Source organism: Xiphophorus hellerii, chromosome 19 (assembly GCF_003331165.1).
Source record: "Xiphophorus hellerii strain 12219 chromosome 19, Xiphophorus_hellerii-4.1, whole genome shotgun sequence".
Lineage (NCBI taxonomy): Eukaryota > Metazoa > Chordata > Actinopteri > Cyprinodontiformes > Poeciliidae > Xiphophorus > Xiphophorus hellerii.
In genome coordinates this window covers 29,239,855-29,262,783 of record NC_045690.1, presented here as the reverse complement: position 1 = coordinate 29,262,783, position 22,929 = coordinate 29,239,855, and the positions used below count along the sequence as shown (strand labels likewise).

Sequence of the window (22,929 nt, the reverse complement as noted above, 5' to 3'; positions counted from 1 at the left end):
CTGATTTCAATTTTCTGTGGCAGAAATCTCGAAGCGATGTTGGCAACTTTGACAAGGAGTTCACCAAGATGGCGGTGGAGCTGACACCGACAGACAAACTCTTCATCATGAACCTGGACCAGAATGAGTTCCAAGGCTTCTCCTACACCAACCCTGAATTTGTTATACAAGTCTGAGGACATCCCGGTGGTTAGATGAGACACAGAAAAAATAACCCAAACAGCTCAACTGTAGTACTGTGCAAAAGTTTTAAACAATTCCATATGATTTACACTATTTCTGCCAAATTGCCTTGGAATCTTTTAACCTCAGTAAAAGCTCTCCCCTCTTTCTGAAGGGCTCTGAAAGCTTTTCTTTGGACATTAACAGCTTTTTTTGCTCCTTTTATCGGAGCATGACAGCATCTTCTTGAGAAGATTACTTCATAAAATAAAATGTTGGCCAAGTTAGTCAAATGTCTTCGATTCACTGCATTTTATATAGCAAATACTGGTCATTAGTATACTGGTCAAAGATTTGGGCTATTGTTTGACAATAGGTCAAACAAAAGCTTAAACATAAATGTCTATCTGCTTTCCATGTGGAGCTTTGGTTTAAAGGGATGCAGTTCATCTCTAATTGATGTTCAGCTTCTAAAACAGAAGAAACAAAGACAATTTTGTAGTAGCAACAGCAGTGTGTGTCATGATCTAAGTCACAAAAGCCTTTCAACTGATTTGTTCATTCAAATTTGCAACCCTCATTTTGCTAGAGTTAGCAGGAGGTTTTCTCCAAAGTTTCTTTATGGTTGTCTGTGCTGAGAAATGCTGTTTTTATCTGGCAAAGCAAATGGGTAGAAGATCTTATCCTCCCCAAAATATCATGCTTTAATAAAGGAAAACATGCTGCTCGCTAGTTGTAAGCACTGACTCCTGCTGTACATGCTGACATGTATGCAGCTTTTTCACTTGTTAAAATGTATATTAACAACTTCATTTGACTAATTTGCTTAGATTTATTAGGTCAACCAGTTGCTTCTTGTAGCCCCACAAAAAATCTTTCACCATGTTTTAGTGCAGTCACTCCTTTAGTTTCTAAGTATTTTTATGCATAAATGATGACTATAATGACAAAGAAAATTTCTGCACAATGGAGTAAAAATGAGGGGAATGAGATGCCAAAGTCCAAAGAAAACTACAACACATCTCCAAATAATAAACAGAACCGTTTCTCAAGACCATATTACATATTACATAGTTTCCTGAAAAACAAATTATAAAGAAATTATGGATGATTCAAGTCTTTTGCACAGTACTGCATACTTCCCTCCTAATCCACTAACCTCATTGCAAGCCAGGAAGACAAATTGACACCATATCATTTAAACACTTACATTTTTACTGGGAGTGGGTTCATTCATAATGAGAATTTTCTTCAAACATTGTGCAACAGAAGAATCCACCAAATGACCTTCTACCACAGTGGTGACGTTCACATCTCCAGGAAACAGCAGCAGTAGATAACATTCACAGGACTTCACCACAAACGGCTCAAGATTTACTGCCAACATGTACCTTTGCGCTATGTTGATAATGAAGAGTGTGTTTGTTTACTTGATTTCCTTCTCCTATGCTGGTGAGAGTGACGTCATAAACATTTTATAATCAATAAGTCAAACATGGCAACATGTCTGAACAGACAGCAATTCAGAGGGGTGCAAGATTCAGATCTAGGATTTATAACCTCATGTCTAAGCTGGTCCTGTACTTAGTCTTAAGCATGTCTTGTCTTCCAAGTTGATGCAAAAAAAGAAAAACCTATTATCTTTCTCACATATCCTCATAACTTTGTTTGCATTGCAGTGGGTTGGTGCTGTGTAGGTCTTTACAGTTCTTGTGGTGGAGCTCCTCTATGCATGCCATATTTGTTGGTACTGTAGTTAAAGATTTTTACACTGAACAGAAATATTAACGCCCCATGTCAAATATGAGAGTTTTATGAACATTTGGGTTACGCAATATACAGAGAAACTCAAAATATATTTTCAGTAATTACTGATCTTCATATCGGCATTAATAACATCGTGGTATGGCCACTTGTAGCGGATTGACAGTCCTTTGAACATGATAGGGGTCAGGTTGAGAAATTAGATTTTGACCAAGTTGGCTTCCCGTATACGGCTACAGACAGTCTGAGGTGTCTGTTGTGCAGCCCAATAGTTTCATCAGCTGTGTGTGTGCTGGTCTTAGCCGATCCTGCAAATGGACGAACCGGATGTGGAGATCTTTTGCTGGAGTGGTCACACATGGCAGACGAGGATGAGGTCGATTTGCAGTAGTGCCAGTCTGTTGGAAACCAACTCTTACACAGCCTGTGGTCCAATAATGGACATGGAGCCATGCAGCTACTGCTTTGGTGAATGTCCCTGTATCCAACATGCCAATGGCATGCTCCCACATAACTTGCGACATCTGAGGCCTTATGACTTGTGACAAAATTTGACATTTTGGGGTGACCTTTTATTGTCCAGTCCAAGGATTGTCCAGTTGTTGCTCATTTTGTCTGATCGCCCAGTGGACATGCACTGAGTAAAAAACAACTCACTGACAGCAAGTTGGACTAAAGGTTATTCACAAATCAAAAGAAATATTACTTTTGTACAATAAAATGTCAGCAAATGCTCATTTACAGTTGTTAACTCCACATGGCAATAATAGTTGACATGGGGCGTTTATATTTTTGTTCAGTGTATTTTTGGTTTTTGACACCATCCAGGAGAAAACCTTGTGACATGTCCTGAATGTATTGATCCATGTCGGTTCTTGAAAATTCACATGTGAATTCTGCTTTCATTCTCTCCCTGAAATGCTGAAAAGTCTGCTGCTTCAAAAACTCTTAGGAGATTATGGAATTTTAGGAGAAAAACTTAAAAACTTGATGTATACTTCTGTGAGATTTGTGTTTCAGTGTATGTGTAAATATGAGCGAGGAATTAGAGGTAGGTGTGTTTTTCTTGTACTAATACACTTCTCTACTATTCCTCACAGTCCAGCCCCTTTTCATTTTTTTCCCACAATTTCAGAATTATTCATAGATGTCTTCCACTTTTTATCTTTTCCACTTTCTGGCTTTAAAATGGCACTTTATTGTTACCAATTATTTTGTCCTACTTCTGTAGCAGAAAACACATCTTCATTTTAAGGTGATGAAATGATCAAGTCAATATTTGGAAATACGGAAAAAGGAGAGACTTACTATGCAAAAGGAAGAAGGTCAAAAGGAAAAGAAGAAACCCTGAGAGAATAAAAGGACATGATAGATATGATGCATGCATCATCTTTAGCTGAAGAGATGAATACAAAAAACATTAAAATATTATCATACAATCAATTCTGTAATTTTGTCCTTTTTTGCTTCACATCTGTTTGCAGATTCATGACCTAATAATCAAACCACACATTAAAAATTGATGGTCACCTGGGTAAACACATTGTGTCCATTTCTAAAAATGACTTTCTCTGATATAATCAGCAGCTTTAAGCAGTCATCATCTTACCTGCTGTAGTGGGAATTCAGACTAACTGAAGCTGAGATAACGCAAGTTGGCCCAGAATCAAACTTATGTAATAGTTCTCAAATATAGTTTCTACCAAAGTGATTGCAGTTCTTAATCTGGAGTCCATAAAAGGGGAATACATATTAGAAATGACTTATTGCATTTATCAGTGTAAAAATGTAATTTTTTCCAATGCAAAAGAGAAATTTGCCTAGTCCTCTCTTGTATCTTGGCAAACAGACATAAACTAACTGTTTATAGATTTATGTCCAGATAGAATTGATATTTTACATATCCAAACATCAGCACTTTTGTCAGCTTTAATTTTTAGCCATATTTACAGAAATTGTATTATTTTCTACTGTCCAACTGTCCCACCCAATCCCAAAAAGTCCCACTGAAAATCTTGACAAGAACAGAGACACAGATGTGACTTGAAATTGGTCACTGACATTAGTATGATATCTGTTTTTCAGTAGAGTAAAGGAACATGGACAGCTGCAGAGTCCCGGGTGAGACAGAAAAAGATATGTAAAATGAACTAAAACTTGTCTTACTGTATAATTTCACAGTAAAATAAATATGTTTGCTATATGAAAGACACATCATATGTCATCTGCTCTGTGTAATTCAGCAGGGTAGGTCTGTGGAATCAGAACCACATAATTGAAAAATGCAAAGTTTGCATTGACAAGGATTCATTTGGCTTAAACAGCCAAATGTGTAAGATAAGATGTGCATTCTGTTTTTTGAATTCTTTAATAACTTTGTGATTGCTATGGAATCTAATGTTGTTGATGTTTTTGAGCACTTGATAGCAGTCAATATATAATATTATTGTGATAATAATTCTTCACGAAAATATTAAAAAATTTTGTAACTGCATATTTGCTCAATGTAGGCAAGTATTGAGCAAATATGCAGACTCATTCCATAAATTAGAATATGACTGAAAAGTTCATTTTTTTATCAAATGAAAGATATAATATAGATTAATTAAATGTGAAATGTGTATAAAAAATGTTTTTTTATATCTCTTAGTAAGTCTAATACCTGTTAAAGCTTGTTGTTTTCAAAATGTACTATTAATCTGACAAATCTCATCATAGAAATAGATAGACAGACTTTATTGTCATTCAATTGTACTTTAAAATGTACATATTAAGCAACATTTCGTTGCAAGGCTCCAATAATAATAGGATATCCTAATTTATTGAATAAGACTGTATGGGATTCACATTTCTTCCAGTCACATATCTGTGGGTGCATCAGCGCCTCCCTCATCCCCCCTTCCTCTCTCTTCCCATCATGCATAGCAACTTGCAACACAAAGTTAAGTTACAGCCTTGCTTATTTAGCAATCCATGGTTCTTTATTTCCCTCTCTTCTGCGTGTTGCTCTACATGTTGAGCACTGCTGGTCTCTGTGACCCAGCTGGCTCACTGCATCCTTCCTAATGGGACACACACTCCACCCACACACACACCATGAGCTCCATTCACTGGTAGGAGGGGTTATGACTCCAGGCTGCCTGTGCGGAACAACCATTGATGTTCTCTGGAGCACAGAGTTCTCTCTTCTGTAAGAGCAGCAACACGTCTGCTTCTCCTCTCTACCAAAAGACTTGGAGAAAGCTTGACGGACTTAACGTTAAGTGTGTCGTGCTTCCTGTAGAGGACAATGTTCTCCACATCTGTGTGTCCCTCAACTAATTGGAGTCGTACAGATAAGACATTTGGAACCAGTTCTGGTCGGCTTCTGAATCCAGGAGTGTGAGTCTTGAGTGAAACTGCTCGGCTTAAGGAAGTGAAGGTGTATCAGGCCAAGATGAGGGTTTGCAACAGGGGGATGATGATGCTTTCTGACCACGGCGGGGGGCTTTCTGTGCATTCAGCCTCATGACCATTGCAGTGGGAACGGATTACTGGCTCTACTCCCGCGGGGATGTGCCGCTCCAAGAACCTGAACGACAATGAGACCGTCCACAAAAAACGAGGAGGTTCTGACCCACTCGGGACTTTGGAGGACCTGTTGCACTGAGGGTAGGATTTAAACTCACATTTTCATGCAGAAATCTGATTAAAATTATCAATTGGCGATGCAAGGTAAACTATAAAAGCACGGCAAAATTGTCTCTATGCACAGCAAATTTGCTAGAGTTAAACTTGCAGTGTCGGCACATAATAGAGTACAGTGTTGAGACTTGAGTGTTGTTTTCACCATAAGTAATTCAACACAATTGTGATAACATAAGAATATGGGTGTTAAATGTCAGACCTGACGCTTTTCAACACCAGTAGTGTAATCTTGAACATCTGGATACTAGACCAAGCTTGCTAATGGAAGAATCTCGCCAACGCCATTTTCTTTTTACTCGCTTGGATCACGAGGATGGAGGGAGTATGTAAGTAGATAACATTTTACAGTAGTATCAATTTTTCAGTCATTAATAATTGTTGCTGATTATGTACCAATATTGCGGTTTTCTTTAAGCTTTTGGTGAAAAGACTGAAGCTCAATGAATTTTTAAATGCATTGCATTTGCTTTCAAATTCAGAAAGCAACAGTTCTGTGGTGTTTATTTAAATAAAGTTGTGTGTTGGCAAACAGGTAGAGCAGGCAGGCAGTTAACTATTCTTACTGTCTCCAAGTTAGTACACTAGCTTCGCCATATGGCTAACAGGGTTCAACGACTTCGAAGATAATTCTCCAAAGATAATTCTCCGTTTAAATATACCTGGCATGGTCGATAATGTGCGGCTATCATGTGTCTAAACTGAAGCATCATAGTAAATTTATGTGCAATAACCTATGACACGAGTAGTGGTGACGTACTTCCATTTAAACTTTCACCACATAGACCGTTTCCGGTTACCGGTTGGTCCTATTGTTTTTAGCCATAGCTGCAAAAGTTGTACCATGAACAAGATGCAAAAGTTAAAATATATGCAAGCTACTGGTATAACAACTGAGTTTTGTTGTGTGCCGTTGTATTCAGCAATTAGCCGGTACCATCCAGTGCTTAGTTTTTTCATTTTCCTGCTGATATCTGTGGTGTGTTATGGTCCTCGGGGCGTTCCGTACCAGAGGCGGGTTATGTACATGTATGGTTTCTGGTAAAAGGGGTTTTGGTTTTCAGTAAAATATGTAGTACTTTGAAAATAATAAATAAACATAGTACGGGGTTATGTAATTTTTGTGGAAAGTTGGAAACAGTTGTACATATTTTTATGGAATGTAATAAATATAATCTAGAAAGAGAGGAATTAGTAGAAGAGTTAAATAGGAATAAAGTTAAATTAAATATTAGAGATCTGCTACAAAAATCTTCTGGAGATGTGGTTTTTAATTCCGTATTTAGGTTTCTTAGAAAAACAGGTCTAATAGGGAGATTATAGGGTTTAGGCATCTGGTTCATACTCCAGTCCAGAAGGTGGCGGTAATGCACCTGAAAGTTGTTTGCCAACCGCCATAAAACAAAAAAGAAGAAGAAGAAGAAGAAGTAAAATATGCCTGCCGGCTAAAGACAAGCTGTTGTCAGAGTCCTCAATTAATGGTCTACAAATTACTACATGGTGTCAGAAGTGGTGACTCTTCAACGTTATGCTGCATTCCCAATGCACTCGCAACTAACATCAAGATAAATGCGCAGGGGAGATCGTTGCATTCACAATGTCCAATACTGAGAGGGAACGCGCTAACTCTGCTGCAGCTAGCAACGTTGGAGAGGAGTTTCGCCTAAGCCTGCCAGAAAAGTTTGACTGCAGAGATGTCCAAAACTGGCCCAAATGGATCCGACGGTTTGAGAGGTACAGGATCGTGTCGGGGCTGGAAAAAAGGGAAGAGGCTTTTCAAGTGAATACGTTAATATATTCAATGGGAGATGAATCAGAGGATATCCTTAATACGTCAGAGCTAACGTCTGCAGACAAGTTCAACTACAAAAAAGTAAAAGAGTGCTTTGATGAACATTTTATTGGAGAACACAATATAATTTTTGAAAGGGCGAAGTTTAACATGCGTAAACAAGAACCGGGAGAAACGGCCGAGAGCTTTATCACCGCGGTTCACAAACAGGTGGATTATTGTAAATTCGGAGCTCTCAGAGATGAACTGATCTGCGATCGCATTGTTGTCAGCATAAGAGATGCCACGCTCTCCGAGAAGTTGCAGATGGATGCAAAACTGACCCTGACTACAGCTGTAACACTGGTCAGACAGAGTGAAACTGTGAAACAACAGCAGGGTTGGTTGCGCGGTGCCAGTGGCCCTGTATCCATTAAGGAGCCCAGTGAAGAGATGCATGCGCTTTCACTTGCACGCAAGACAGAGGGCAGTGCACAACAGAAACCGAAACCGAACAGGTATGCAACATCGTCTGCCTGTTATAAAATTTGGGAGGGCTCCATCACACAATTGGAAAGACTGCCCTGCCAAAGTGGCTGAATGCAGGAAATGTCACAAACGAGGACACTTTGCTGCTGTCTGCAAGTCTAAGCAGCCTGTACACGAGATGGCAGAGGAAGAGGGACTCTATCAGGACAGTCTGTTCTTAGGTGAGGTGAAGTCAGACAGCAATGGCTGGTACTTAGACATCAAACTAAATGGGGCAGTAGTTTCCTTTAAACTAGATACAGGTGCAACAGTGGCCGCCATTCCTACCAGACTGTAAAGCTACAGAAGAGACGGCCCTCTATTGCACACCCACAAAAAGCTGTATGGCCCAAACAATACCAGACTATTGGTGGTAGGTCAGCTTCAATGCAGCCTTGAAAATCCACTCAGTCAGTGTTTGTCATTGATAGCTTGGCTAGGCCACTGCTGGGTTTACCGGCACTTACAGAACTACATCTTGTGGAGCGAATGGGAAAAATTGACACACTGGAGGAGAAGGGGGACCTGGTGAGAAAATTCAAAAGAAATTCCCAAAGGTGTTTACAGGATTAGGGAGACTGGAAGGTGACTATCGTATCCGGCTGAGAGACGATGCTGTCCCCTATGTCCTTTCAACCCCTCGCCGTGTGCCAATACCCTTAACTGCAAAAGTCAAGGAGGAACTAAAAAGAATGGAGGAAATGGGGGTCATCTCCAGGATAGAGAAGCCTACTGAGTGGTGTGCGGGGATAGTGGTAGCCCCAAAAACCCAATGGCAAAATTAGACTTTGTGTCAACCTTACCAAGCTTAATGAAAGTGTGTGCAGAGAAAGACATATCTTGCCCTCTGTGGACCAGTCATTAGCACAGCTGAATGGTGCAAAATATTTCACAAAATTGAATGCACGGAGTGGCTTTTGGCAGATTCCATTAGCACAAGAAAATAGGGAACTAACAACATTCATACTCCCTTTGGCCGTTTCTGTTTCAATGTGCTAACCCTTTGGGATAAATTTGGGCCCAGAACATTTTCAAAGACGCATGTCCCAGCTCTTAGCCGGCCTTGAAGGTGTTATATGCCATGCAGATGATGTCCTTGTGTCGGGAAAGAATGAAGCAGAGCATGATGAGCGGCTCACAGCTGTCCAGATGCGACTCCAAGAGGCAGGACTAACACTAAATGAGAAATACACCTTTGCACAGTCGGAAGTTCTGTTTGCAGGACATAAAGTCAGTGCAGCAGACATTGAACCAGACCCTGAGAAAATCAGAGCGATTACAGACATACCTGTCCCACAGAACACAACAGACGTTAGGCGGTTTTTGGGGATGGTGACGTATGTTGCAAAATTCCCCCCTCACTTTGCAGATTCTACCAAACCACTCAGAGATCTGCTGGTAAAAGACAATGATTGGATCTGGAGTCATATGCAGCAGACAGCCTTTGACAAGCTCATGAGCTGGCATCACCAACAGTCTTGGCTCAATACAGGCCCCAAGCCAAGACAAAGGTGTCAGCAGATGCCTCGTCTTTTGGCCTTGGGGCAGTCTTAATGCAGAGAGAGGAAAATATGCAGTGGCGTCCAGTTGCCTACATTTCCTGAAGCCTCTCTGAAACAGAGCAACGATATGCCCAGGTTGAAAAAGAGGCACTAGTCGTCACCTGGGCCTGTGAGAGGCTGAGTTCATACCTGATCGGAGTACAGTTCACAATAGAAACTGACCATAAACCCCTCCTCGCACTCCTAGGGACAAAAGCACTGGATGACTTACCTCCCAGGATTCAGCGATTCCGGCTGCGACTGCTTAGGTTATATACAACATAGTACATGTACCTGGAAAGGCCCTCATCACAGCAGATACATTGTCCAGGGCCCCGATAAGGCGTCCACTGACAGCAGAAGAAACACAGATGGAAGGGGAAGTACAGATTTTCATTAACACAGTACGTGATAACTTACCTGCATCTCAGTCCAAACTCCAGCAGATAGCTGACCATCAGCGGCAAGACGCCATCTGCAGTCAGCTGATCCGCCAGTGCCAAAGAGGCTGGCCACGACAAGAGGAGCTGTCCCAGCAGCTGAAGCCTTATTGGATTCACCAGGGTGAGTTACACATGAATGGTGATCTTTTGATGAAAGGACGACGTATTGTCATTCCAGAGACATTGAAAATGAAATGCTTGCCCGACTGCACGAGGGACATATGGGGATATCCAAATGCAAGCTGAGGGCTCAGCAATCTGTGTGGTGGTTAGGCCTGAGTACCCAAATCACAAAAGTTGTGGGCCAGTGCGAGACATGTGTTAAGTACCAACAGCTACACCCAGAGCCAATGATACCCTCAGAGCTGCCTAAGCGGCCTTGGCAGAAAATTGGGGCAGATATGTTTTACTGGGAAAATGACTCTTATTTACTGGTAGTAGACTACTATTCAAGATACATTGAAATAATGAAGACATCTATAACCACATCAGCAGGAATTATTAGTGGCTTGAAATCTATTTTTGTTAGACATGGGGTGCCTGAAATACTGATAACAGATAATGGACCTCAGTTTTCCTCTAGCTCTTTCTCCTCTTTTGCCACAGACTATGACTTCAGACATGTCACCAGTAGTCCATACTTCGCTCAGAGTAACGGGGGGGCAGAGAGGGCGGAAACAGTGAAAAGCCTCTTGAAGAAGAACACCGACCCATACAAGGCCCTGTTGGCATACAGGGTCACGCCGCTGAATCAAGGCCCTTCACCGACTGAGCTCCTGATGGGCAGAAGGCTGCGCTCACCCTTGCCACTCTCACCCAGTCAACTTAAACCACAGTGGGCAAACCAAAAGAAATTTGCAGACAAGGACAAAGAGTTAAAACAGGCACAAACATTGGCCTACAACAAAAGACATAGAGTGGGGGTCAGGCCAGAGCTAAAAGCAGGTCAGCGCGTCTGGATTACAAACACCCAGGAGACGGCTGCGGTGCTGAGAGAAGCAGACACTCCTCGTTCCTGTCGTGGAGACCGATTCAGAAGAGGTGAGGAGAAACAAGGCACATCTCAGACCCTTACCAGACATTCAAAGCCCAGCAGCACCAGACATTCAAAGCCCTACAGAGAATGTGGGAGACACAGAACAAATTACAGCAGCACCAGAAGTGAGGGTGGAGGAGAATGTGAAAAGGGTTCATCCAAGGAGGGAGGTGAAGGCACCAGCATGGCTCAAAGATTATGTCCAATAAGGCAGAACATTTTCAGAACATCTAAAACCTGTTTCAAATGTTATTGTTATTATGTATGTTATTTTCAGTATTCAGTAGACTGACTGTATGCTTTTAGTTAGGTAGTCCATGTTTTGTTTAAAATTTTATCACTACTTTGGGGAAGGGGAGATGTGGTGGGTTATGGTCCTCAGGGCGTTCCGTACCAGAGGCGGGTTATGTACATGTATGGTTTCCGGTAAAAGGGGTTTTGGTTTTCAGTAAAATATGCCTGCCGGCTAAAGACAAGCTGTTGTCAGAGTCCTCAATTAATGGTCTACAAATTACTACAATATCAAGGTGACAACAGATCATATCCAAAACTTAGCCACTAAAGTGAACACACGGTTTGTAGCTGCCTGGTATTTCAAACTTGAGGATATTTAAGATCCATCGTCAGAAATGGGAAGACGGTGGTTAAAAGGGAGCTGTTCGTGCTTCGTTCACTGGAATAATTTGTGGGAGGAAAATAATGTGGGAGGAAATTCACTGCTATGGGAAGAGGCTGAGAACAGAGGCAGCGATTCAGCACAAGACAAGTCAATGTGTGTGTGTTGATGTATGCGTTTGTGTTATATGGAGTATAAAATAATTTTTAGGCAACTCCTTAGTTTTTGTTTATACAACAATTATATAAAATACACTTAACATGCAGTCGGAGCGCCCCTCCGATACCGAGCACGGTAGTTTAAGCACAGCCAAACGCTTCAGCCTGAAAATTATTCAATCTTTCTGTTCCACCAACACCGAGCAACACGGTCCAAACCACACAGGTAGCCGGTCAAATTAAAGTCCAAAACCTTTCATTTCCAGACGTACACTTAATGGATTAAAGTGACACTTAATGGATTAAGTGTCACCTCTCCACATAAAAAATTCCACAGAACAAGTACAAATAGAAAAGAAGGGCTTACTTCCCGAATCCCCAAAATATGACATTTACCTTTAATGTTTCATAATTATAACCCACATTAGAGTGAATTTTTCCACTTGGCTGCTATAATCAGTTCTTGTGCTACACAAGAACAACAGAAAAAAGAAAAAAATATAATTTTTTTGCCTTTTTTTTCCTCTCAGAGATTCTGTTTAGAAAAATTAAGCTATGAAGTTACATCCAGGGTTTGTACTGGTCATGGAAAACCTGGAAAGTCATGTAATTTAATTTTTCGATTTTCAAGACCTGGAAAATCGGTCTTGAATTTCATTTCCATTTGGTCTGGTCTTAGTGTCGGACATTGAGGACTCGGGATTTTATTTCAAGACCACAACTGTGGAAATGTCACTAAATTGCCAGCATATTGTCCAGTTTATTTGTCAACATCCTTGTTTGCACTGGATGCAAAACATACCGATTCAAATCCAAGCAATAACGCAACTTAATAATTACGTGTTTCTGTTACCGCCAGGGCAACACATTCTCACTCCCGGTTCGTCACCGCAGTGAAGTTAGTTTCAAGTTGGATATTCGATATTCGAGCTCCGCGGAGTAAGCGGCGTTTAGCTCAAGGTTGATCCGATTTATGAACGCTACTGTCGGCCAGCGGTTCTCCACCGCTCCCGGCCGCAGCGCCCGAAGGTTCACTTAGGGACTATCAACAAATTACCGAACCAAACATTCCTGTCAAAGAAATGTTAATAAATGCCTTGAATTGTAACCAACTAACTAATTGTCAGTGCTAATTCATGCTTTTACATGAGCCAAAATAGCATCTATAAAATTTTAAAGTCATATACAATATTTTCAATAATTTTAATATTAAATAATATAATGTTTTCTTCAATAGCTTCCAGGTCATTTGACCTATTGACTCAAAATCACTTTGAAATAATTATACTAGTCTCTTTAGATGAGGCACAGTCATTTGTTTTCCATTTTAAATCATTTTCAATTTTTAAAGAATTTATTTCATCAAAATTAAGTGTTTTTCTTCAATAGCTTCCAGGTCATGTGACCTATTGACTCAAAATCACTTTGAAATAATTATAATAGTCTCTTTAGATGAGGCACAGTCATTTGTTTTCCATTTTTAGCCATTTTCCATTTTTTAGGAATTTTTTTCTTCAAAATTGAGAGTTTTTCTTCAATAGCTTCCAGGTCATGTGACCTATTGACTCAAAATCACTTTGAAATAATTCTAATAGTCCCTTTAATTGAGGCACAGACATTTGTTTTCCATTTTAAATCATTTTCCATTTTTTAGGAATTCTTTTCTTCAAAATTGAGGGTTTTTCTTCAATAGCTTCCAGGTCATGTGACCTATTGACTCAAAATCACTTTGGAATAATTCTAATAGTCTCTTTAGATGAGGCACAGTCATTTGTTTTCCATTTTAAATCATTTTCAATTTTTAATTAATTTTTTTCTTCAAAATTGAGTGTTTTTCTTCAATAGCTTCCAGGTCATGTGACCTATTGACTCAAAATCACTTTGAAATAATTATACTAGTCTCTTTAGATGAGGCACAGTCATTTGTTTTCCATTTTAAATCATTTTCAATTTTTAAAGAATTTATTTCATCAAAATTAAGTGTTTTTCTTCAATAGCTTCCAGGTCATGTGACCTATTGACTCAAAATCACTTTGAAATTGTTCTACCAGTCTGTATAGATGAGGCACAGTCATTTGATTTCCATTTTTAGCCATTTTCCATTTTTTAGGAATTTTTTTCTTCAAAATTGAGAGCTTTTCTTCAATAGCTTCCAGGTCATGTGACCTATTGACTCAAAATCACTTTGAAATAATTCTAATAGTCCCTTTAATTGAGGCACAGACATTTGTTTTCCATTTTAAATCATTTTCCATTTTTTAGGAATTTTTTTCTTCAAAATTGAGGGTTTTTCTTCAATAGCTTCCAGGTCATGTGACCTATTGATTCAAAATCACTTTGGAATAATTCTAATAGTCTCTTTTGATGAGGCACAGTCATTTGTTTTCCATTTTTAGCCATTTTCCATTTTTTAGGAATTTTTTTCTTCAAAATTGAGGGTTTTTCTTCAATAGCTTCCAGGTCATGTGACCTATTGATTCAAAATCACTTTGAACTTGTTCTAACAGTCTGTATAGATGAGGCACAGTCATTTGTTTTCCATTTTTAGCCATTTTCCATTTTTTAGGAATTTTTTTCTTCAAAATTGAGAGTTTTTCTTCAATAGCTTCCAGGTCATGTGACCTATTGACTCAAAATCACTTTGAAATAATTATACTAGTCTCTTTAGATGAGGCACAGTCATTTGTTTTCCATTTTAAATCATTTTCAATTTTTAAAGAATTTATTTCATCAAAATTGAGATTGTGCATGAACATAAAGTTGAAATGAAAAAGTTCACAGTATTGCACCTGTGCTCTGCCCATATTATGAAGGCTGTTACACAAGCTTTTGGGACAAAGACCCGTGATCGAGGCTTAAAAGAGTATGCAAGCTATTGTTTCGCATCCCTTTTAAACTGCAATAACCTCCAAATTGCCATGGAGGTGTTTTACAACATGTGTGTACTATTTGATGCAAAACATTACAACCCCTTAGTACAAACAAGTCAAGCATACCTCAACAGCTGTATCTCCAAAAACAAGTCAGAGAAAGATGAAGATGGCCATCATACAGCAGAAGCACAGCACAGCAAAAGTGACAAAAGCAACAGCATTATTGCTAACTCACCATTTACAAAGACTTTCCAAGTTTTACGGGACCAAGCTCAGGTTGACATTCTGTCCGAGGAATCAGAGATCACAGAAAATCATTACTGCTGTCCTGGTATAGTTGATGTGCTTGTGAAGAACTACATGGGAATCATCCCACTGTGGAGCGGAATGTTACTTGGCGACTTAACACGGTACAAAACACCCACATCTGCTGCAACAAATAAAACAAGCAAATCAAGAGAAACAAACTGCCATGTGGAGTTGTGGTTTGGCTTGGTAAAAAAGAACATCTTGGCCAAAAAAAAGTACCTCAGACCAGCAGACTTCATCACAAAATTGTATACATCTTTACAAGGTCGGTATGTTGAACATGTTATGCAGCATGGTCTGCCAGACAAACTTCTGGACCAAACTGTCAGAGTTTTGAATAAACCGGCAGATGATCCCAAAGAAAAATGGAACAAGAGGGAAAGTTCTGCTGGTCAGACAAAGACCAAATCCAAGTATTTCAATCCCCCGAAGATATTACCCAATCCCAGAACTTCCAAAGGCCCAAAAAAACAAATCACCAAAGCTGAAGATGATAACAATAATAAAGAATCACAGGTAAGGTTTCACCTACCTTTGAGGCTCTGTTGCAGTTCCACATAAAGAATTAGTTTGTTAAAACAATGAATTTATCTGATAAAATTTTTTTGTAATCTTCATTTCTTAAATTTCATTAGAAGTAAACAAGTAATAATAGCTTGCATTTCACAATTTCATAATGTGGTTAACATGGGATAACATAACTGACATATATGTATTACAGTCTGGTGTAGATTTTGTCTTTATTATGGCCGGCTGTTAGCATAAAGTATTATTTAAATTTTGTAAAATATACATTTTTGTTGTATTACTTTCAAATGTTTTGATTTGTTTTTTTTTTTATATCTGATTTGCAGTTAACCTTGCTTTGGAAAAAGAGTGGTACAGAAGTTGTAGTAGCAGTTGTTCCGTCACAAATTAAAGGTCGGAGCATTGTGATTCATCATTCTGACTTGTGCACTCTTCGACCACATCAATGGTTGACAGGGGAGGTATGTGTTTGTTTCAGTCATTTGTAAAACATCTTCAATCTCAAGATTAATACAAACCAATTTTTAGATTTGTGTGAGAAGACTTTTGGATGCATGTTTAATATGTGGAAACGCTGATATTCCTTGTGCAGATCATTGAAAGCCTTCTGCATGTGGCTGCCCATGCATTGGGAGTCATGGACACCTTCTACATCCTGAATCACTACTCAGCTGGTGTGATTTTGTTCGGGGACAGAACTGAGCTTCCTAGACAAAGTTTACCAAAGGTAATGGATATCTTTGTTGCTATATTATGTCATTATAAGATGAATGAACAGAACTTTCACAGTTACACATCAGTTACACAGAGCTACAAAATTGACAACAAAATTACTTCGAAGATGAAATCATATGTAATGTGTTTATGGCAAATATGTGTGCTTGTTGATAAAAAGAAGAACAAGATGTATTTTTTTAAAAGGTTTGAATTAAAAGCTGAGTTGTTTTTAAAAGAGTGTTCTGAAAGAATTGCCATGTTTTACTGACTACTTGGCTGTTTTAAACATTGAAACACTTGACAAAATTAATGTAATTGTTCACTTCCGTGCGAGTTCCAAATATAAGTGTCACAGAGGGTTATCCAGGCAAATAAGGAGCTGAACATGGCAGTAAGGATGGACAACTTCTTTAGACAACATTACATAATTAATTCCACATGTAAAAAAACTTCTGTACTGGACACTACATATAAGATTTCAGAGTAATGTAAATGTCAATCATTTAATAAAGTAGAAGTAAGAATCTTGATCTAGTTGCACCCACATTAATCTTGGCTAAGTAATTTCATTTGATATCTTGTATGTGTCCTAGTAACTAACATCAACATCACTGCAAGCTTTACCCCATCCCACAGCAGCCTGTACAGGGCAATGTTTAGCACCTTAACTCTTGTAAAACAGTGTATTGATTATTTTATCATTTTTAAAACACCTTCTCATTGAAAAGCAAAATTGTCAGTAAAAGTAAATACTGACATGTGGGAAAAGATTAATTGCGAGACATGTGCTTAAAGTTTGTCTTTATGTTAACATTTAATTTTTGAACATTTTTAATGCCATTTCAGGTAAACTTTGACAACTATGAAGCAGTTCTGTCATTTGTCCTTGTGAACAACAATCACTGGAAGTTGCTGGTTTGTGATTTTTTGTCTATAATCAATATTTTTTCATTTTATGGTTTGGATAGAGCATGACATATTCACATTAGTTTTAATGAAATTTTTCTTTGTTATGCCCCTTTACTTTGTTGATCTGTTTTAGTACATCAATGCAGAAGCCAGAACTGTATTCCTAATAGATCCTGCACAAGTATCATCTGAGCTTGTGGACTCCCAAAAGGCAGCTAAAAGAATACAGTAAATAAAGCTCTAATAAATTTTTAAAATGTATTAAAAATTAATAAATTTGCAAAGTGACCACATAGAGATTGAGTTAAAAATCTGAATGTATGTGACATTCAGATTTCTGAATATATTATTGAAATATATTATCCATAACATTTTTTCAAAATATATTATGTAAAAAATATTTCTATTAATTTAAATGTTTATGTAAATATTAATTTCAATAAACTTAACATTGTTGTTGTTAACAGAAACTGATAAGAGGAAAGCGTGAGTTGTCTTATGAGTGGAATTACAGAATACAATTGCTCTTACACAAATCATTTTGTTTGTTATCCAGAGAATACTTCAAAATGAGAAGGACATGCCATGGAAAAAACAGACTGGGTTGGGATCCAATGGAAAGGGGGGACAATGCGCCACCCTATTCAACAAGACGGAAGCAGCTGTGGAGTTATTGTAGTCAAAGTAAATTAATGAGTTCATGTTTTTTGTTATACAAGTGTGGATACTGTGTAATTATTATAGAGAAAAGTTGTCTATCATCAAATACAGTCTCTCTGGTTAGTTAAAATGGGCTTTCGGAATTGTGGAAAGAGTGTGTATTCACTTGGAGGAATACAGACTCCCCCAACAGTAGCCCATAACTGGGGTCAGTGCAACATGCCACACAGTATTTGTAATTACAGTTCTTTCATCATCTTCTAAATGTTGAAACATTTAGATGTTTCACTACAGGTATCTGTACTAACAAACATACCTGTTTTAGTATATGTGGGTACACTATATATGTCCACATGAATGTTTTAAGTCTGATGCATTATAATGCCATAAAAAAGTCTTTAAAAACTTTTTTTTTCTTTAGATGGCAAAAGCACTGATGGAAGCCTTCCCTCTGATGCCAGATGTAGATTTTGACACAACAAAAAAGGCAATGAAAAGTGAAAGAAGAACTCTCGCTCTTCAAATCCTTGATGCATCAGGTATACCATGTGCATTTCGACTTACAATACATAAACATACACACATATATATTGCAGAATCTCCCCAGCTCTTACATTACTGAACCAGTCTTGACTGGTGAATTTAAGGTTTTTTATTTTATTTGATTAAGATCAACCACCATCATCAAAGTCACCACAATAACCTCAATAAATGTGAAAACTAAAACATATACAAACATTGTAATACAAAACATGAACTTAACCAATAAAGATAACAAAACTAAACAGACCTCGCTGCTTTCGCTGGGGAACACTAAGTTTTGATTTCTTTGTGACAAGCACATCTTGACAGTTCAATTAATTCACTGTTTCAATGACTCTTTCAACTTATATAGAGTCTGCCCTCATTAGCTCCTGCAGCCCGTGAGGTCAATAAAAAAAATAATAAATTACAAAATGCAAATTCCATTTCACAAAATATAAACCACCAACAGTGCCAATCCAAACAGACAAAGATATCTAAACGATATGCAACATTGATAATTTAGAAAATTTACTTTAGTTTACAAATGTATTTTATATAATCTCCAAGTATTAATAATTTTAAATTAATTTTCTGAAATAATTAGCTATTTTGTTTTATATATATATATATCGATCTATCAATCTATCTTGTTTGAATATGCTGTATATTCTTCTTGATTACAGTATTTGATGACCACTGTTGGTGTGCGATGTGCGCTGCATACAAAGCCCCGGGGTCTGGCCCTGGAATGACAGACTGGGTGAGAAATCAAGAGTTGTCAATGTAAAATTCAGAATTAGACACAGGAAATGACTCTTGGGAGCCATGAAATGTTTTATATAATAAATGACAAGCAATTAAACACCAAACTGTGTGACAGGAGATGAGTAAGTTCAATACTGCTAAACATGTATATTTTCTTGTATTTGTGAACAGATCCAGTGTGACAACTGTGACCGATGGTACCATGCCCTGTGCATAAATATGAAGAGCACAGAATTTCAAAAGAAAAAAACAGGCAGTTGGAAATGTGTATTGTGTAGTTAATCTGAAAACTAGAAACTGTGTTCATTATTGTTCGAAATACGTTTTGAAAATATCTGTGGAAAATGAAAATGTAATATGTTTGTGTGGCATTGATGCTATGTGTGATGTATAAAGTGTACTGGAATCATTTCAAATTGATAAGTAATTTTATGACGTTATCTGAAAGCTATTGAGCAACAATCTTAAACTTTAAGGAAAAGATTCCTAAAAATTATAAAATTAAAACATAAACAAATGACTGTGCCTCATCTAAAGAGACTATTAGAATTATTCCAAAGTGATTTTGAGTCAATAGGTCACATGACCTTGAAGCTATTGCAGAAAAACCCTCAATTTTGAAGAAAAAAATTCCTAAAAAATGGAAAATGGCTAAAAATGGAAATCAAATGACTGTGCCTCATCTATACAGACTGGTAGAACAAGTTCAAAGTGATTTTGAATCAATAGGTCACATGACCTGGAAGCTATTGAAGAAAAACCCTCAATTTTGAAGAAAAAAATTCCTAAAAAATGGAAAATGATTTAAAATGGAAAACAAATGTCTGTGCCTCAATTAAAGGGACTATTAGAATTATTTCAAAGTGATTTTGAGTCAATAGGTCACATGACCTGGAAGCTATTGAAGAAAAACTCTCAATTTTGAAGAAAAAAATTTCTAAAAAATGGAAAATGGCTAAAAATGGAAAACAAATGACTGTGCCTCATCTAAAGAGACTGGTAGAACAAGTTCAAAGTGATTTTGAATCAATAGGTCACATGACCTGGAAGCTATTGAAGAAAAACCCTCAATTTTGAAGAAAAAAATTCCTAAAAAATGGAAAATGATTTAAAATGGAAAACAAATGTCTGTGCCTCAATTAAAGGGACTATTAGAATTATTTCAAAGTGATTTTGAGTCAATAGGTCACATGACCTGGAAGCTATTGAAGAAAAACACTCAATTTTGATGAAATAAATTAATTAAAAATTGAAAATGATTTAAAATGGAAAACAAATGACTGTGCCTCATCTAAAGAGACTATTAGAATTATTCCAAAGTGATTTTGAGTCAATAGGTCACATGACCTGGAAGCTATTGAATAAAAACCCTCAATTTTGAAGAAAAAAATTCCTAAAAAATGGAAAATGGCTAAAAATGGAAAACAAATGACTGTGCCTCATCTATACAGACTGGTAGAACAAGTTCAAAGTGATTTTGAATCAATAGGTCACATGACCTTGAAGCTATTGAAGAAAAACCCTCAATTTTGAAGAAAAAAATTCCTAAAAAATGGAAAATGGCTAAAAATGGAAAACAAATGACTGTGCCTCATCTAAAGAGACTATTAGAATTATTTCAAAGTGATTTTGAGTCAATAGGTCAAATGACCTGGAAGCTATTGAAGAAAACATTATATTTCTTTGACAGGAATGTTAGGTTCAGTAATTTGTTGATAGTCCCTAAGTGAACCTTCGGGCGCTGCGGCCGGGAGCGGTGGAGAACCGCTGGCCGACAGTAGCGTTCATAAATCGGATCAACCTTGAGCTAAACGCCGCTTACTCCGCGGAGCTCGAATATCGAATATCCAACTTGAAACTAACTTCACTGCGGTTCGAGTTTCCATCTGCAGTCGGCTGCGGCCTCAGGGGGTTTAGCTCCAGATGGAGGGGACGGCCAGAACCAGGAACTGCTCCTGCAGCAGAACGGGTCTCTGCTTCTCGCTGCTGGGAAGGAATCCGGTCCGGTCCGGTCCGGTTCTGGTTGGATGACCCAATTTGAGTCAAGGTCTCTTATAAAATGTTTCCATCACAAATAGTTGCTCTGATCCACCTCTGCATGTCAGAGATCGACCAAGCTGTAGATGTTTCCTCCAGAAACCGCTCACATGCGATGACATCATGACGTAAATGCGATGACATCGTGAGGCAACATCAGGGAGGCAGGAGAGAAATCCTTTTGTGCCTTCAGCACCTATTAACCCTTTGCAGCTACGTCACTAAATCATGACGGTCGGTAGTTCGGATCGGCAGGACTGAACAGAGCAACGGAAATTCTTTTCCCAAGTTGTTTCTGTCAGTTTCTTCATGACTTCTTGTTCCAGTTAGTTCATTTTTCGTTAGCTCACCTGGTTGGGCTCACAGATGGCGGGATTTACAGAAGCTAGCTAGTAAAGCACTGCGGTAAAGCTAGCCGCCTCTTCGAAAAGCCGGTCCGCACACAATATTCACGTGCGCAACAGCTCAAGACATTACGGTTCTCCCCCTTTTACGTACTCTTTTCACAATAAAAGCGCACATCCAGTTCATGTTTGATTTACTGCAAGTAGATTTCCAGCAGCTTCATGTTTAGACTTTGTATTTATGCATTTGCACAAAGAAATAATGTCTAGGAAATAATTGGGGACATGCTGAAAAACTCTCTGTTTCCAGCGACTTCTCTCACTTGTGGGTGGCAGGGAAAACCTCTGGAACAAAACCAGCAAATGTGAGAAGGACCTCGCTGAAGCAAACAGGAAGGGCGGGACGGACCGCTGTCAGTCTCAGACCTTATTTGGAAGCGGGACCATTGCACTCCGGAAGTGAAGGGGGCGCTATTACCTATATTATCCGTTTCTCCCGTTTTTATTTTCTTTTGAAATCTGTGATATATCTTCACCTTTAGGAAGGATTTTCACTCTCAGCATGTATTTGAACTTCTCTCTTTTATTTACTTCAGCGCAGCTCACAGTTTTTAACAAATTCTGTAGCTTTCTGTTTACTTCTAAATCTACTCCTTAGTCGCATCTTTTCGGGCCTGATACTGCCTCTAGTGGCGTGGGGTGGTAACACAACTAATAAAATTACATTACTAAATCAGAATACCACAGTCTTTATAATTTACTATTAATTTCGGCATTACTGGCACCGTAAAAGATCAATTATCTTGTCTGGAGTCAGGTTAAGACCCCGATGAGAATGACAAGCATGCAGTTGAGCTTCCCTGAGACGGTTTTTGACAGTTTGTGCAGAAATTCTTTGGTTATGCAAACCAATTGTTTCAGCAGCTGTCTGAGTGGCTGGTCTCAGACGATCTTGGAGGTGAACCTGCAGGATGTGGAGGTCCTGGGCTGGTGTGGTTACACGTGGTCTGCGGTTGTGAGGCCGGTTGGATGTACTGCCATATTCTCTGAAACGCCTTTGGAGACGGCTTATGGTGGAGAAATGAACATTCAATGCACGAGCAACACATCTGGTTGACATTCCTGCTGTCAGCATGCCAATTGCATGCTCCCTCAATGCTTGCGACATCTGTGGCATTTTGCTGCGAGACAAAACTGCGCATTTCAGAGTGGCCTTTTATTGTGGGCAGTATAAGGTACACCTGTGCACTAATCATGATGTCAGATCAGCATCTTGATGTGGCACACCTGTGAGGTGGGATGGATTATCTCAGCAAAGCAGAAGTGCTCACTATCAAACATTTAGACAGATTTGTGGACAACATTTGAAAGAAATGGTAATATTGTTTATCTGGAATTAATTCTAGCTCTTTGAGTCCATCTCATGAAAAATGGGAGCAAAAACAAAAGTGTTGCGTTTATATTTTTGTTGAGTGTAATTCTAAACCCACCTCAAGCTTGATGTTAAACAAACCTCTGCAGGAATCATCAGCCTGGGATCTGATCTCCTCAGCGATCTA

General features: G+C 38.5%; 2 protein-coding genes across 2 annotated transcripts in view; both read left to right on the top strand.

Moving 5' to 3' along the window:
• LOC116708644 (tripeptidyl-peptidase 1-like) overlaps positions 1 to 176 on the top strand; it is a 6,058-nt gene extending 5,882 nt beyond the window's left edge. The window contains exon 8 of the mRNA XM_032546570.1: positions 24 to 176. Within this exon, the coding sequence (XP_032402461.1) occupies positions 24 to 176 (153 nt within the window). The remainder of the gene's footprint in view (positions 1 to 23) is intronic.
• Positions 177 to 14,445: 14,269 nt separating this feature from the next.
• Positions 14,446 to 19,502, top strand: LOC116708488 (uncharacterized). Its single transcript, XM_032546349.1, has 9 exons — positions 14,446 to 15,401; positions 15,740 to 15,874; positions 16,006 to 16,140; positions 16,977 to 17,045; positions 17,173 to 17,267; positions 17,596 to 17,723; positions 18,121 to 18,238; positions 18,908 to 18,984; positions 19,161 to 19,502. Exons 1-7 carry the CDS (start codon positions 14,469 to 14,471, stop codon positions 18,171 to 18,173), a joined length of 1,548 nt encoding a protein of 515 aa, XP_032402240.1. The 5' UTR covers positions 14,446 to 14,468; the 3' UTR covers positions 18,174 to 18,238; positions 18,908 to 18,984; positions 19,161 to 19,502.
• The last annotated feature ends 3,427 nt before the right edge of the window (positions 19,503 to 22,929 follow it).

What these genes read in the sequence shown, in the direction of transcription:
- LOC116708488 (XM_032546349.1), top strand. Translation starts at nt 14,469, where the DNA reads ATGAAAAAGTTCACAGTATTGCACCTGTGCTCTGCCCATATTATGAAG. An exon ending in ACAATAATAAAGAATCACAG is followed by an intron (nt 15,402 to 15,739) that starts GTAAGGTTTCAC and finishes TCTGATTTGCAG; the next exon opens with TTAACCTTGCTTTGGAAAAA. An exon ending in GTGGAGTTATTGTAGTCAAA is followed by an intron (nt 17,724 to 18,120) that starts GTAAATTAATGA and finishes TTTTTTCTTTAG; the next exon opens with ATGGCAAAAGCACTGATGGA.